The sequence below is a fragment of the Cricetulus griseus genome, chromosome 6, assembly GCF_003668045.3.
Source record: "Cricetulus griseus strain 17A/GY chromosome 6, alternate assembly CriGri-PICRH-1.0, whole genome shotgun sequence".
Classification (NCBI taxonomy): Eukaryota; Metazoa; Chordata; class Mammalia; order Rodentia; family Cricetidae; genus Cricetulus; species Cricetulus griseus.
The window spans coordinates 119518691-119534467 of record NC_048599.1 but is presented as its reverse complement, the minus strand read 5'-3'; the positions used below and the strand labels follow the sequence as shown (position 1 = coordinate 119534467).

General features: G+C 34.5%; 1 protein-coding gene across 3 annotated transcripts in view; it reads left to right on the top strand.

The window, feature by feature from the left end:
* Galnt13 (polypeptide N-acetylgalactosaminyltransferase 13) overlaps positions 1-15777 on the top strand; it is a 635093-nt gene that overhangs the window by 559797 nt on the left and 59519 nt on the right. For all 3 annotated transcript variants that reach the window (XM_027420412.2, XM_035446586.1, XM_027420413.2), the window contains one exon: positions 2607-2746. In XM_027420412.2, coding sequence (XP_027276213.1) covers positions 2607-2746 — 140 coding nt within the window. The remainder of the gene's footprint in view (positions 1-2606; positions 2747-15777) is intronic.

Sequence of the window (15777 nt, the reverse complement as noted above, 5' to 3'; positions counted from 1 at the left end):
CTTTCGTAGAGGGAGACCCACACACCCAGGAACCAGCGAGGCCACGAACTGGATGTAAAAAACAAGAGGCTTTATTGGAGACGCGGGTACCCGGGGCGACTTAGCTTTTCTGAGGCCAAGCGCGCCGAGCCAAGGGAAAGGCGTCCTTATATAGGGAAAAAGGCGCAAGCTAGGAGCAGGGATTCTATTTGATGGTTCAAATGAGGCACAGAGCCATTCCAGATCAGCATATTCTCAAGGTCTGGTGTCTGGTACAACAGACTTGATTCCTCCCTCCGCGCCCAGGTGGCTGACCTTGGGGGCGGAGACCTTGGGACGGAGCGGTCCGGCGGGGGCCGGGGCCGGCCTTGCGCGGCGGCGGGGAAGTGCCGGCAGCTGTGGGGATCAAGGGTCAGGGGGTGCAGGGGAGGATGTATTCGCCAGCTGCATGCGGGAAAACTTAAAAGAGAAAGCTAAGGGCGGGGGTCTTTCAATTTCTAAGAAGAAAAGTAAGGCTATCAAGCAGTGGTCTTCAAACTTCCAAATGTCACAACCCTTTAGTACAGTTCCTCCTGCTGTGGTGACCCCAACCATAAAATTATTTTCATGGCTACTTGGTAACTGCAATTTTGCTACTGTAATGGACCATGATGTAAATATTTTTGAAGATAGAGGTCTGATAAAATGACAGTGACCCACAGGTTAACAACTGCTTTAGAGGTGGAAAATATCTTATCAAATCATTAAGCTATGCCTTAGTAATATGAATATCTGAAGTTAATTTAACATAATGGTTCAAGACAAAGAATTTTCAAAACCTGGTGTTTTTTCTTGATAATCACTTGTTTTCCACTCCTTATTCAATCTAGTGTGAGTACTTGTGTGGTTTCTGACTTATTCTAAAATGATACACAAAAACCCTTCAAACACTTAGTCAGAAAACCACTAATGAAATCTTTTTCCAGGAAAATAAATCCTGAAGTCACTACTACTCAATAGTAATTCTGAAAAATGAGAGTGTAGATATTAAATAAGTCATTTCATTTAGTTCTATCTACCACAAAAAATGAACCCAGAACCCTAAAATTCCTATGGAATCAAAGCCTGGGAGAGTTTAGTATTTTCTTTCTAGACTTCATGTCATCCTTTATAAACTTGGAGGCTATGTTTTATCTTATTTTGAACCACTATAACTTTTATTATAATATGCTAATCTTTCCCTGATCATTTATATTGAAATATGACATTTTTTGAATCTCATTATTTCAAGATTATAATCCAGGTTGGAGGTTCTGGATAAAAAGATGCTAAGACAGCTATTGTCTCTTAAAAATCAAAACACAATAGTGATGTTTTCTGACCAATTACTAGTTTAAATAATCAATATTTATTTTAGAAGAAATTGCTTTTGCTGCTGGAGTGTTATCAGGATTCTCTACAACAATACTTTGGCATTTAATTTTGAAATAAGCAAGATTCTCAAGAGACACAGAATGTAGAGCTAGTGGATAATGGGTTTTGGAGTGTATTTGCTTTTGAAAACTGTGACCTGATGACAGGGCTTGTCACAGACACCAGTGTCTAAGCAATTGTTGCTTACTTTACAGTAGCTTCATGGGCTTTGATTCTTTTGGGGGATGCAACAGCATAGATACTAGAGTGTGTGTGTGTGTGTGTGTGTGTGTGTGTGTGTGTGTGTGTGTGTGTTAGCATCTGATAGTTACCAGATTTAAATAAGTGAGTTAATTATTGAGGAATTTGCAAAATAATGTAGTAAATAAGTACTATCTTAACACATTTAATCACTTTAGTCAAATGTTTTTAATATGCAAAATAATCGATAAATCAAGTTACTGTTGTTATCATTTATATAGAAATTTATAGTGTTATTGTTTTTGTTTCTAAAGTAAAACATAATTGTCTGGCCACCAGAGAAATGTTTTAATTCAAGTGGTTGGTGTTAACTGAAATAAAGTTATGAGACTTAAAGGAAACAAGTGAATACGTGGATCCGTTCCTGTATATTTCATTTGCTAGGTTCTTAGTGTTTACTTATTTATTAGCTTTTTCAATGCCTTGAGGTGATGTTTGAAGCCTCACAAAATAGGATAAAATCAATAAATCATAAACACAGTCTACAGTAAGCATAGATAAAAGTACAAGAAGAAAAATAGATCATATGTAGAGTCCATTATGAAGACCTTATTTACATAAATTTTCCATAAAATCTTCTGATGGAGAAAAATGACTCTATAGAGACAATATGAGCATTAACAACGCAATGAAGTTTTCATTAAGTATAAAATATGCATTATATAGTTGAGTTAAGCTTTGCTTTTTATATACTAAATTAACACCAGTTTATATTTATCTGATAATGGTTTTCAATGAAAGAATTACAAGTATGTTGCATCAAACATTTAGATTTCAAAACTCATAAGCAATAAAAAACATTTTTCTATATTTATTTACTGTTCTAATAGAATGGTAGTGAGAAAGCCAGCTAGTGGCAACTGTACATGTATTCAAGTTTTGTGGAATTGTGAAGAAAACTGATAGCTAAGTAAACAAATTGAAATAGTGCTAAAATAGCACAAACTGATTTTTGTTTTTCTGAAACATTCCAGGTGTTGTCAAAGTGGATTATGGAGATGTGTCAGTCAGAAAAACACTAAGGGAAAATCTGAAGTGTAAGCCTTTTTCTTGGTACCTAGAAAACATCTATCCGGACTCCCAGATCCCAAGACGTTATTACTCACTTGGTGAGGTATGAATTATTTATTTTGCTTAAGTTATAAATACATTTTGCAAATGGAGCAATTTATAAGGAACTCAATATTTTTTCATGTTTTGAATAAAATAATGTAAGGGTTTTTAAATGCATCTATTTTAAATGACTTCTCATTATTTTTCAAGGACCATGAAGGTCTTCATCGTGAGAAACTTTAATGTAAGGGGAAGTTTAAAATTGAGCAAACAGTATTTTATTGTTTCTTTACCAACAGGCTGTGTTTTGGTTAATTAAACTTATTCTCTTAATTTTTTTGTGAATTTCCAGCAGTTTTTTTCTCCTGAGTGTTATAACCATTGATGTCTTCTGGAATGAAAACCAAACTGAGATTTAAAATTCAGCAAACCACCAAAATTATGCAGCCATAAATTTTGATATTATATTTGAACAATAAAATGTATTTCCAAAACAAAATCTAAGATTCAAAATTTGTCATCAGTTATACTCTATTATCCATCTATCTATCTATCTATCTATCTATCTATCTATCTATCTATTATCTATGTATTTATTTTATATTTTGCCCTCATTTCCCCTCCCTTCTTTCTCTTTGCCCACCTTCCTTATGCTCCTCCCATCTGCCATTCCCCTGTTTCTGTTCAGAAAAGGACAGTACTCCCAAGGGTATCAACAATGTATGGCATATCAAGCTGCTATAAGACTAAGCACTTGCCCTTTTATTAAGTGTGGGCAAGGCAATCCAGTATGAGGAATGGGTCTCCAATAGCCAGCCAAAGCATTAGGGACAGCCCCTGCTCCCATTTTTAGGAGTCCCACAAGTAGACCAAACCAGTTCAGTTCAATGCATGTTTCCTGTTTGCTGGTTCAGACTCTGTGAGTCTCTATGAGCCAGGTTAGTTGTTTCTGTGTGTTTTCTTGTGATGTCCCTGACCTTTCTGTCTCCTACAATGCTTCCTCCCTCTCTTCAGCAGTATTCCCCAAGCTTGGCTTAATTTGGCGTTTGGGTTTCTGCATCTGTTTTCTTCAGTTACTGGATGAAAGCTCTCTGCTATTTTATAAATTTCCTTAATGTCTGGATTAATAGAAATAGATGAATTCCCTCCACTGTTCCAATAGTCAATATATTTCAGTAAGATACAATAAATATCAATACCCTTTTAAAATTTTGCAGATAAAAGAAAAAGTGAAATATGTAAGTTGGATCTTAGTGTTATAAAATGGACTTGACATTCACAGGAGTGTGCCATTCATTTATAAAGTACTTAAATTGGTCAGTGTATATAATTGGCTACATAATTATACTATACACATAATAATCAATTGCTCAAAATATAATTTATTTCCTTTATGATATGTGCTCCTTATTTATAGTTTCCCATTTACTGTTGAACGAGTTTCTGGTTCAAATGTAATTTAATATCTATTATTATCAAAGCATTTGACCACAATAATACAATTCATTTAGGAAATAATTTTAATAAATGAGTTTAGATTTGCTTTTAGGAGTAATTTGAAGAGCCTTCTCAATGTTTTATTTGCCAAATTTCTGCCCTCTAACAGTTGTTTCCCATTCTTTATATGGAATCTCAGTTTCTATGTATTTAATATGAATTGTGTAACCAAAATTTTATGTGTCGTAATACTGTCAGTATTTTTTATTTAATTTTTTTTCATTTTGTGTACCAACCCCAGTTCCTCTGCCTTCCCGTTCTCCCACCTCACTCCCCTCTTACCACTCCCCACCCACTCCTGTGAGAATTTTTGACAAGTGTGACTTCTGTCACTAGTTAGTTCTGCTTTGATTTATTTTCATGGGGAGGATGTTATAGTCATTCCTTTCTAATATATAAAATATGTACATTAACATTGATTTCACAGAGCTTTATATTCAGAATGTATGAGAATGCATTTTAAACTTTAGCACTCTTCTGCAACAAGCTATGATAATCCATTGATAACCTCTATAAAAATGCTTAATATTCTCATCTCTTTATTCAAAAACTCTTATTAATCATGAAACTCAATCTACCCTTTTAAAAGAGAAGTGTTTCTTTTCATGATATAGATTATTATTCACACTTTTTCAATAGCATATATTAGGAAATCATTGCCTCCGTCTTAGTCATGGGGTTGGAGACAATCAAAAAGCACACCTGGGAAACTTACTAGGGCTACCAGATTACTCCTGAACACACTAGAGCTTTATTTGATTAAACAAAGCTAGATGTTTTCAACCAAATTAAAAATTCTCTCATAAGCTTTGTGCATATCAAGTAAATCTAATTGACTTCCTTTAAAGTAAAATTCAGTGTAGGTAAATTTCTCTCAATAGTGTGCTAATTTTGAATTATCCATCTTCTGTAATCAACCAAATACCTATGCTTGATTTAAAAATATAATCCCCAGATTATCAGTGATTGATTTGGGGTCTTTGAAATGTGAATAGAATAGGGAGCATAGTGGATTGAGGAAAGTCCCAAGACCTCAACTTAGTCACCGGAATGCTCATATCTCTTAAGTCTCATATACCATTTGCATGCAGAAGGTCGGGTTTTAGCAAATACCTAAGCTAGAGTGTATACCAAAGGTACTGGAAAGAAGTAGTAACAAAGCTTGTTTTTCACTGTGTTAACACTGCTCTAAGTGGCTTATATTAATTTTACTATTTTTAAATGACAATACTTTCCTTAATGTTGGATTTTTTTCTAGTTAATGAAGAAATTATTACATTGGAATTGGAATGACTGACCTAAGGTCCCTTAGCAAGTTAATTTTTGAAGTCAGGATTCAAAAATATATTAGTCTGGCACTATAGCTCATCCTTTGGTTATAAAGTATAGAAGAAGGTAACTACATTCTATTCACTAAAATAGTTTTAACAAATATAATCTGAGTCATGTTTTTTGTGCTAAGAATACAAAGCAAAATTTAAAACAAACAAATAAAACCCCTTACTCTAGAGACGTCCTACTGTAATCGAGACAGGATGCAGGGGTATCAAGAGGCAATCAAACAGGCAAAAGAAAGCAGTCTGAATCAAAAGTACTCCACATGAGCATGTTATGATTTTACTCACATGCCCAATGAGTTTCAAACATTTTTGAGATATATTAAGTTTTGAGCTTCCTAGGATATTAATATATTGTAGTTTCCCATTTTAAAATCAGGTTCCATAGAAATCCAACATAGCATCTGTATCCATGGAAACTGAAAGACTAATTCAATTCAATTTTGCTTAACCATGTACATATAATTTAAGATGGACATCTTGATAATGAGTTAGTGTTAAACTGCTAATGGGCAAAAGTCATGATTTGAGGCTTTTTTCTTTCTTACTGCCTGTCAAGTCTTTCATTATATATGAAGAGATTGTCTCACTAATAGAATTCTAAACTGTCAGATGTAGAAGCTACTTGTTATCAAATTATTGTTTAATATAGTCATGTGCTTCTCCCTTAATTTCTAGTGACCTTGTAACCATTTAACATTTTGCATGATTTGAGTTTTGTAAAAGGTCTATATATTTAATGTTGCTCTATGTGGATAAGAGCAAACATTTCTCCATCAATCAATTTTTCTTTGTAATGTTTTTATTGTTTGATGATTATCATATGTCAACACCAAAATCAACACGAGTAAGCTTATTGATGTCAGACATTATTATCTTACTGTCTGATGTTTACATCTTACTTGGATAATTGAAATATTACTTTACTCAGCTCAGAAATTATGTGTGGTTGAGAATCAGAAGTTAAAAGCTGTGCAATTGCTTTGAACTCAACCCTTTAAATAACTTAATGAAGCATGTGCCTTTTAAACTCGCTAAGGAGATCGTAATGGAATAAGAAGGTTGAGCCCTTTATAGCATTAAATTCTATCTTAAGTAGCCCTTTAGCTTATGTGGATTTAACATGACAGGTTCAGATATTCTAAATATAAGGACTAATTCCTATACAAGATTGAGATAAATAACCTTTGATACCAGTATGTTGATCCAAAATTTTTGAGCTTTGACAGGGCAGATATATATATATATATATATATATATATATATATATATATATATATATATACATTGTGAGATATTTGGAAGAAAGGACAATCCAAGCTTAAAAAGATGAAAAACAGTATTTGTGGAGCCAAATGATTTCACCCTTGGTACTTAAAATTTCCATCTGCCTGCTGCTTGGACATGTTTTGTCACTGGTCTGTGTACTTTGTATTGTGCTGTTGACCTCAGCACTTTTCCTCTTAGATCCTTTAACCACATCAGCTAGTTAATGCCCTTATATTCATGGTATTATATTTCTTAAAAATTTTGAAGAGCCAACCTAAGTAGATAAAAATAGACATCTGTAAAGCTGTGAGGCTGCAGGGATTACAGATAAATTCATTGGCTAACAAGTGTGGAAGCTAAAAAGCTTAAAGCCTTACCATCCTTGGTAATCAGATTTATTTATAGAATCACAGTGTTCTTGACCCTTTACTAGGATAACCCATTAAATACATTTCATTCTAGGTCAGACACACAAATGCAGGCATTCTCTACCCATGCTTTAATTGTAAAATCTTGGGGACCTAGAAGCTAATTTTCATCCAGAATAAATGAGTATATACATCTGTCAGTGAAATATTCATATTTTTGATAATGTAAAGTAGAATTAACTCCAATTTTATTTTTAAGTAGATATCGATTCAAACGGCTGCATTAAACTATACACAGTTTGGGATTTGAGCAAAGTAAGTTTGGGCTAGTTAAATTTACAAATTTTCTGCTTATCTTTCTGATTCACTCAAATTTATAGTTATATATTATAATTAATATGGAAGATATTAATGGAAGATTAACATTGCAATACAGAGTCAGTATAACTATTTTATATGGGTAAGTAACGATAAGTTAGATGATGCTCAATTAAATGATGTATTGTTGTGATTAATATTTTCCAAAGTTCTTCAAGTGTAAATGATGCTATCCTTTATTTTTAGAGTAGAGATTTTAAAAGTAAAGATTCATTGGTGGGATGGGGACAACCCCTCTATTTTTAGATTAGAGTAAATACTCCTCTTGGCAATCCAGCAGAGGGAAGAAAAGCTAATTACTGCTGAGAGGGATTCTGGTATGCAAAATAAACTGTATAATGGCATGCTGTGTTCCAGCTTCAACAATAAAGTGAAAGACAATACCCTCATTTATAACCTTAAGAATTATTTCAAAGCAATAATGATTATGTGTAAACAGAGAAACCTCAAAGAAGACAATCAATTAGGTATTAGAATTGTCTTGGTTTCATGCCTTACAGTTAAAGCTGTATCACAGCATAGAAAATAAGTCACAGAATTTCCAAAAGTCCTCTGGTTATTTTTATATATGCCATATAACACACATATAAGGGATTTTTACTGGATGAAGTTCCTTATAGGTTGAGTTCCATTTCTTAAGACTGACACCAGTGACAGGTCAGTATCTTGTCCACTTCTTTGCCAGTGATGCACTTTAGGAGCCCACACTTGACTGTGTACCAAATTATTCTGCTGTTTTTGATTTTAAAATCACATGCACTATGGCATGTCTATGTAGGTCAGAGAAAACTTCTAGGAGTCTATTTTCTTTTTCCACCAACTAGGTCACAGTGATAGAAGTAAGGTCTTCATATTTGGAGGCAAATGTCTTTACCCACAGAGATATCTTATTGGTCCTGCTTCTAGTCTACATAACTGGTTTCCAAACTCTGTTTCTGGATTATTTATAACCATTATAATTATTACATAATTATAATTATAGTCTTCCATATCCTCTGATCAATAATAACCCTTTACTTGTCTGTCCAGGTCTCCTTTATAATACACACTTAATGAAAGTCAGGACTGGCAATTCATAACTACATTCATTACTTTTGAAAACACCAGTTCATTGTTTGTCATTTCATTGGCATAGTGGGAGATAAATATTGATTTTCAACTTGATTGGATTTAAAAGTTCGCAGAAAATTAATGAAGCATACCTCTGGGTTTGTCTGTACATTTTGTTTCTATAAAGAATTGGGTAGAAAGGAACTCTTTCTCTAAATGTGGCCTATATCAGTCACAGGCTGGGGATAGAAGATGAAATGGAAGAGAAAAAAGAAGAAGGGAGCAGTGTAGGTGCTCTCTCTGCTTCTCAGATGCCATGTTCAAGCTGCTCTGCTCATCTACACCTGTTCCACCATCATGAAATAAAATCCCTGAAACCATCTGTGAAAACCATATTTTCTACTTTGTGTTACTTTTTTCATGTAGTTTTGACAAAGTGACAAAGACAGAAGGAAAAAAATGAACACAGTATGTCATAGGTAGGTACACATGAGTAATTTTTTATTATGGTAGAAATGGTGCTAAATTTATAAACCAATGTAAAGGTTTAGCTTCAGCTTCTGTTAGTGTGCACAGACTGTAGACTGATTTGAACCTGCAGACATTAATCTAGGTTCATTCTGACAAGTTTTCAAACCATCCATCCACATCTATTTCTATTCTCCCAGATTTAGTATCCAGCCATCTTGACAGACCTCACTTCATTTCAGATACAATAACCAGTTTTTGCTACATTTGGAAGGACAAGTGATACTACTTGCACATAAATTAAGAAGCCTAAAGCATGGCTGTAACTTCAAATATAGGGCAGGCTTCTACTAATAAAAATGGATATATTCTGAAATACTTTTGAAATGACATCACCCAACTGAAACAAAAAGAACACGAGGACACAAGCTAAAAATGAAAAATAGAAAGAAAAGCAAAAAGAAAAGGCAATGTGACTTTGATAACAAAATGTGATATTGAGGTACATTCACAGACTTCAAAATAGGATATGCCACATTCCTCTCTGGCTTGACATTGTTATGTTTGCAGAAGGAACAGGAGGAAGAAGTGAGGAGTCAAATAGAGATTCCTAAGTCCAGCAGTTCCTGCTGAGAAAGTTTTTCCCATTAATTTAAAAGATGTAGCTGAACCAGGGTAGCATCTTTTGCACACAGGTCAGCTCTCCACTCTATACTCTGAAGGGTCTCAGTATTCTATCACCTGTGTATTATTGAATCTTCCTACCTCCAGTCCCCCTTTTAAGAAAAAAGGGAAAATATAGCCAACATCTAGGGGGAAAGAACAAAAGGGAAAAACGTTTAATAACATGAAAGATAAACGAAACTAAGAGACTGAAAAAAGTGGAAGCCTTTTAATAAATAATCTTTAAAAGCACAGAGAAGGCAAATCTTTGTGTGAAGTAGGAAATAACCCCTTATCAAGCTTCCCATTTTAAAGTTAAAGAAAATGGGATTCAGACAAAGAAAGAAAAAATGATTTGTAATTTTAAGGGAAGGAAAGGAAGGAAATTTTAAATGACAAAGAAATTTTAAAACTTTAATAAAAATTGATAGACATAGAAGATAGTAAACACTATCCAAAGCAATATTTCCAACCAGATGAAGTATAATGAGCATTACTGAGTGTCATTCAAGGAATCAGTGCTGAAAATTAAGTCCTTATTGTGAAAAGGATCAATATATATGATATTTTCTATAGTAAGAGATACCAAGATATTTTGAGGCAAAAAATCCACAAGAATTTAAAGCAGCAAAGACAATTTGGTGCCTAGGAAAATTCATCCTTGTAAAACTGAGGGAGAACAAACTATATTGTCACTGTGTTTTCAAAAATAACCATCTATCCTGGAAGCAAGTGACCCAGCAATTTGAATAACATCAAAGTCATATGTGGTCGGTCAGGCAAAGACTTCTCATTCACCAAAGGGATTTTCAAGAACAAAGACTAGTAAATCTGCCTTCAACATATATGAACTCAGAATATTGTTCTCAGTAATTAAAGACATCTTTTTCCATTTGTATGGATCAAAACTGGTGGTATTTTGTGACATCTATTTTATTTCCTGTCTCATATACAAGCTACCTGAAATTTCTTTGGTATCTGTCTTTAAATCAAAGAAAGAAACAAAGAGAAAGAAAGAAAGAAAGAAAGAAAGAAAGAAAGAAGGAAGGAAGGAAGGAAGGAAGGAAGGAAGGAAGGAAAAAAAAAGAAAGAACATAAACCAAAATTTACCCTCTAATCTCCACTGTTATCCTTTAAACTGAACAATCACGCCTCTCCTCAACACTGTGCAATAGACCCCATGCTTGTTTTCTGACTTCCTGTCCTGTTTCTAACCCATTACTGTGCATGGGTGTACTGAGAACACAGGACTGCTGACATTATATAGTTTTGTATACCTGCTCCTTGCTCTCTGCTCCATCGCCACAGCTGCTAATTCATTATTCCAGAAACTGCTGTTGGCATTTGTCTGCTAATCTATTTGAGTTGCTCTTGCATAGATGGAATTGTGATTGCTATCTCACAAAACTAAAATGTACCTTCTCAGATCCCTTGTAGACAGGACACCTACATTGCTCTGTCTACTCTTAAAGTGCTTTGAATTTTTATAAGGCCTTTTAAATTAATGTTTTAAAGTAAAATATAATTTATTACTTTCCCCTTCCACTTCCTCCTTCTTACAACACCCATCTCTCTCCCCAGTCCCTCTCAGATTGATGGCCTCTTTTTCTTTGGTTATCATTATTACAAACATATACATAAATATATTCATACAGCATAGTGAAACTGTTTACCGACCATTTTGTATTTAAAAGATAATTAGGGGCTCACCCTTAGGCAAGGCTAATTGTCCCTTGCCTATGAGACATATTAATCTTCTAACATTGTGAATATGTTTTTATTGCTTTTTTCATACTTAAATGTAAACTCCACAATGAAAGAAATTTTATTTCTTTTGTTCATTTGTGTATTATCTTACACAAAGCAGTGCTTTATATAAGATGTGAACTTTCTTAATGTTTCTTAATTTAATTATTTAACTCATAAGAGATTTCAAAGAAAAGAAATCAATTTTATATATCATAGATGGTAGATCAATAACAAATTGTTACTAAGGGTAATATATTTTGGGCATTCTTTTTATTATTGTAAAATCATTTCATTGTAATGAGTTCACAAATAAAAACAATCCATACCTAAATTAGATATTTAAACACTTGTCCAGTCCAAAACTTAGAGATGTTTTAAAATTCTGTACTTAATTTATCAGAATCAAATGTCAAATTTTTATTTAATGCTCCTCTAAAATTCTGTCAGGTTCTACATTGGGGAAGAAATGCTTTGAGATGTTTATTGTCAGACAGAGATACAAAGCCTTACAAATGACTTTACATATAACACTGTAACTTTTATCTTCTATCTGTTCAAGTGCCATGAACCCGTAAAGTTCTACCTTTAATCACAAGTTAAAAAGTGGTATGATGTTATAACTCAACAACCTATTGTATGATTTATTGGACTATGTGAATTTCACACAGGCCTATTTACTATACATTCTATCAATTTTTACCTTCTTACTTATTGTGCATGTGTTGATCTTGAAAATGATCTGCTTTTTGGGCTCAGTTTCAAACAACGTAAATCAGCTTGAAAATATAATCCAACTGTGTACCACTATTTGGGTGTACTTCTTGAAGCCAAAATGCTTTCAGCATAATAATCACAGTGAGGTCTGCCCTATCCATTGGGTGGCTGCTCAGATTGATGAAAGTGTCTATAATTCCGAAGTAAATTTCCACCTATTAAAAGAGGGCATGAGAATTTAGCCGCTTCCAAATTGTACCTAGTGTGATAAAAAATTTTCATATTTCATCACTGAGGACTTACTGCTATTCAAATGATTTTTGCGATACCATGGAAGAACTGTTTAATAATATTTTGAGTCTTTAAAGAAAGAAATTAAAGAAGATACCACTAAATGGAAGGATCTTCCATGTTCTTGGGTAGATAGGACCAACATAGTAAAAATGGCAATCTTGCCAAAAGCAATCTACAGATTCAATGCAATCACTTGAAAAAAAACAATTCTCAACTTTATATGGAAAAACAAAAGACCCAGGATAGCCAAAATAACCATGTACAATAAAAGAACTTCCGGAGACATCACCATCCCTGATTTCAAGCTCTACTATAGAGCTATAGTCCTGAAAACAGCTTGGTATTGGCACAAAAATAGACAGGTAGACCAATGGAATCTAGTTGAAATGCCTGATATCAACCAGCACAACTTTGAACACATGATTTTTGACAAAGAAGCCAAAGCTCTACAATGTTATAAAGAAAGCATCTTCAACAAATGGTGCTGGCATAACTGGATGCTGGCATGTTGAAAATTGCAAATAGATCCATGTCTATCACCATGCACAAAACTTAAGTCCAAATGGATCAAAGACCTCAACATAAACCCAGCCACAATGAACTTATTAGAAGAGAAATTAGGAAATACCCTTGAACGAATTGGTACACGAGACCCCTTCCTGAACATAACACCAATAGCACAGACACTGAGATCCACAATTAATAAAAGGGACCTCCTGAAACTGAGAGGCTTCTGTAAGGCAAAGGACTGTCAACAAGACAAAACAACAGCCCACATATTGGGAAAAGATATTTACCAACCCCAAAACTGACAGAGGGCTGATCTCCAAAGCTTACAAAGAACTCAAGAATCTAGTCTCCAAAACACCAAATAATCCAATTAAAAAGTGACATACAGAAATAAATAGACAATTCTCAATAGAGGAATCTAAAATGGATGAAAGAGACATAAGAAAGTTTTCAACATCCTTAGCCATCAGGGAATTGCAAATCAAAACAACTCTGAAGATACCATCTTACACCTGTCAGAATGGCAAAAACAAAAACAAAAACAAAAAACCCAAAACAAACAAACAAACAAACAAACAAAAACAATGACAGTTTATGCTGGAGAGATTGGGGAGAAAGGAGAATACTTCTCCACTGCTGGTTGGAGTGCCAACTTGTACAGCCACTTTGGAAATCTGTATGGTGATTTCTCAAGAAAATGGGAATCAGTCTACCACAAGATCCAGCAATTCCATTCTTAGGCATATACCCAAAAGAAGCACATTCATACAACAAGGGCATCTGTTGAGATATGTTCATAGCAGCATTATTTGTAATAGCCAGAACCTGGAAGCAACCTAGATGCCCCTTAACTGAGGAATGGATAGAGAAAATGTGGTACATTTACACAATGGAGTACTACTCAGCCGGAAAAAAAAAAAAAGGCAATGGAATCTTGAAATTTGCAGGCAAATGGATGGACTCGAAGAAACCATTCTGAGCAAGGTAACCCAGTTACAAAAAGACAGGCATTGTATATACTCAGTCATCTGTGGATTTTAGACACACAGTAAAGGATTGTCAGCTTGCATCCCAGGCTGTGGAGAGGCGGGTAAACAAGGAGGACCATAAGAGAGAAGGGGAAAGGGAGAAGATCTCCTGAGAAAATTGGGAGAACAGGAGAAGGTGGGAGGGAACTAGGAGAATTAGAAAGGGAGAAGTGGAGGGGTGAGGAAGACATGATGAAACAGGGAGATGGAGTTGGGGGAAGAACAGAAGAGAGCAAGATAAGAGATAATATAATAGAGGAAGACATAAGTTTAAAGAGAAATCAGGCACTAGGGAAACATCTGTAGATCTACAAAGATGATACCAACTTACAATCTAAGCAAGAGAGGAAAGGCTACTTTAAGTCCCCTCTCCTGATAATGAGATTGATGACTAATTCATATGCCATTGTATAGCCTTCATTCAGAAGCTGGTGGAAGTAGAAGCAGATGCCCACAGTTAAACCTTGAACTGAACTGAAATCCAGATGCAGAGGACGACTGATGAGCAAAGGGGTCCATACCAGACTGGTGAAACCTACAGAAACAGCTGACCTGAACAAAGGGAAACTCTTGGTCCCCAGAGAGATAGCTGCAAAACTGGCATGGGACTGATATAGACTCCCTGAATGTGGGTGTCAGTGAGGGAGACCTTGGAAATCTATGGGGCCTCTTATAGTGGATCAGTACTTATAAATACCATAGGAATGGACTTTGGGAGCCCATCCCACATGGAGGGATGCTCCCTGAGCCTAGACACAAGGGGGTTGGCCTAGGCCCTGTCCCAAAGAATATGACAGAATTTTTAGACCCCTATGGAAGTCCTCACCCTTCCTTGGGAGCAGAAAGTGTATGGGATGAGTAGGATGTTATGGGGGGGGGGAGAGGAGGGGAGGGAGAGGGACCTGTGATTGACATGTAAAATAATTTTCTTTCGAATAAAAACAAAATCATTCAAAAAAGAACAAAATTGGAAATTGAATTATATACATTTCCTCTGTCTTCTATAAAATTATATTAAATATCTCTCATTTAGTAGACAATGCATGATAGCCATGTAAAAAACAATACCTAGGTAATTTCAGAATGTACAGAATTTTCAGAGTCAGGGTAGATAAATGTAAATATGTACTTGGGTGATGAATAAGAAAAATGATTTAAAAATACTTTATTTAACACAGGTATTCTTCCCCTTGCTACTGTTATAACAAGTTAAGGTTAACTTAAGCATTTTAGCATCTTTATTATAAAGACATGACTTTTTACTTTAAAGCATCTCAAATGACTATTAACTTTATGGTAATTATGCAATTAATGCAATGTTTGATTATATTGCAATAACCTATGTCTACACCTTGCAGTTTATTCTACTTTTGTGGAATTTGCAATATGAAACAGCATTGAACTTGTAACTGTTTTTTAGAATTAAAACTCTCTATTAAGTTTAGAATTTGGAATAAAAAAAAGTGTACAAATCTCTCTTAGTCACAGAAAAAAAGCAATGTAATTAATTCTTATTATTTGTCAAGATAGAACATATTGGAATATAAAAATATAAACTCAATTACAAATAAAATTTCCTGTCATTTTTATATGTGATTCTAGGAGTTTAAGAACCATTTACTTAGTTAAAAGACTTTGAATTATTTATTTATTGCTTGATTAAATGTTAATTTCAAAGCGAACATTTTAAGCCGGTCATTGGGGGTGCACACCTTTAATCCCAGCACTCAGCAGGCAGAGGCAAACAGATTTCTGTGACTTTGAAGC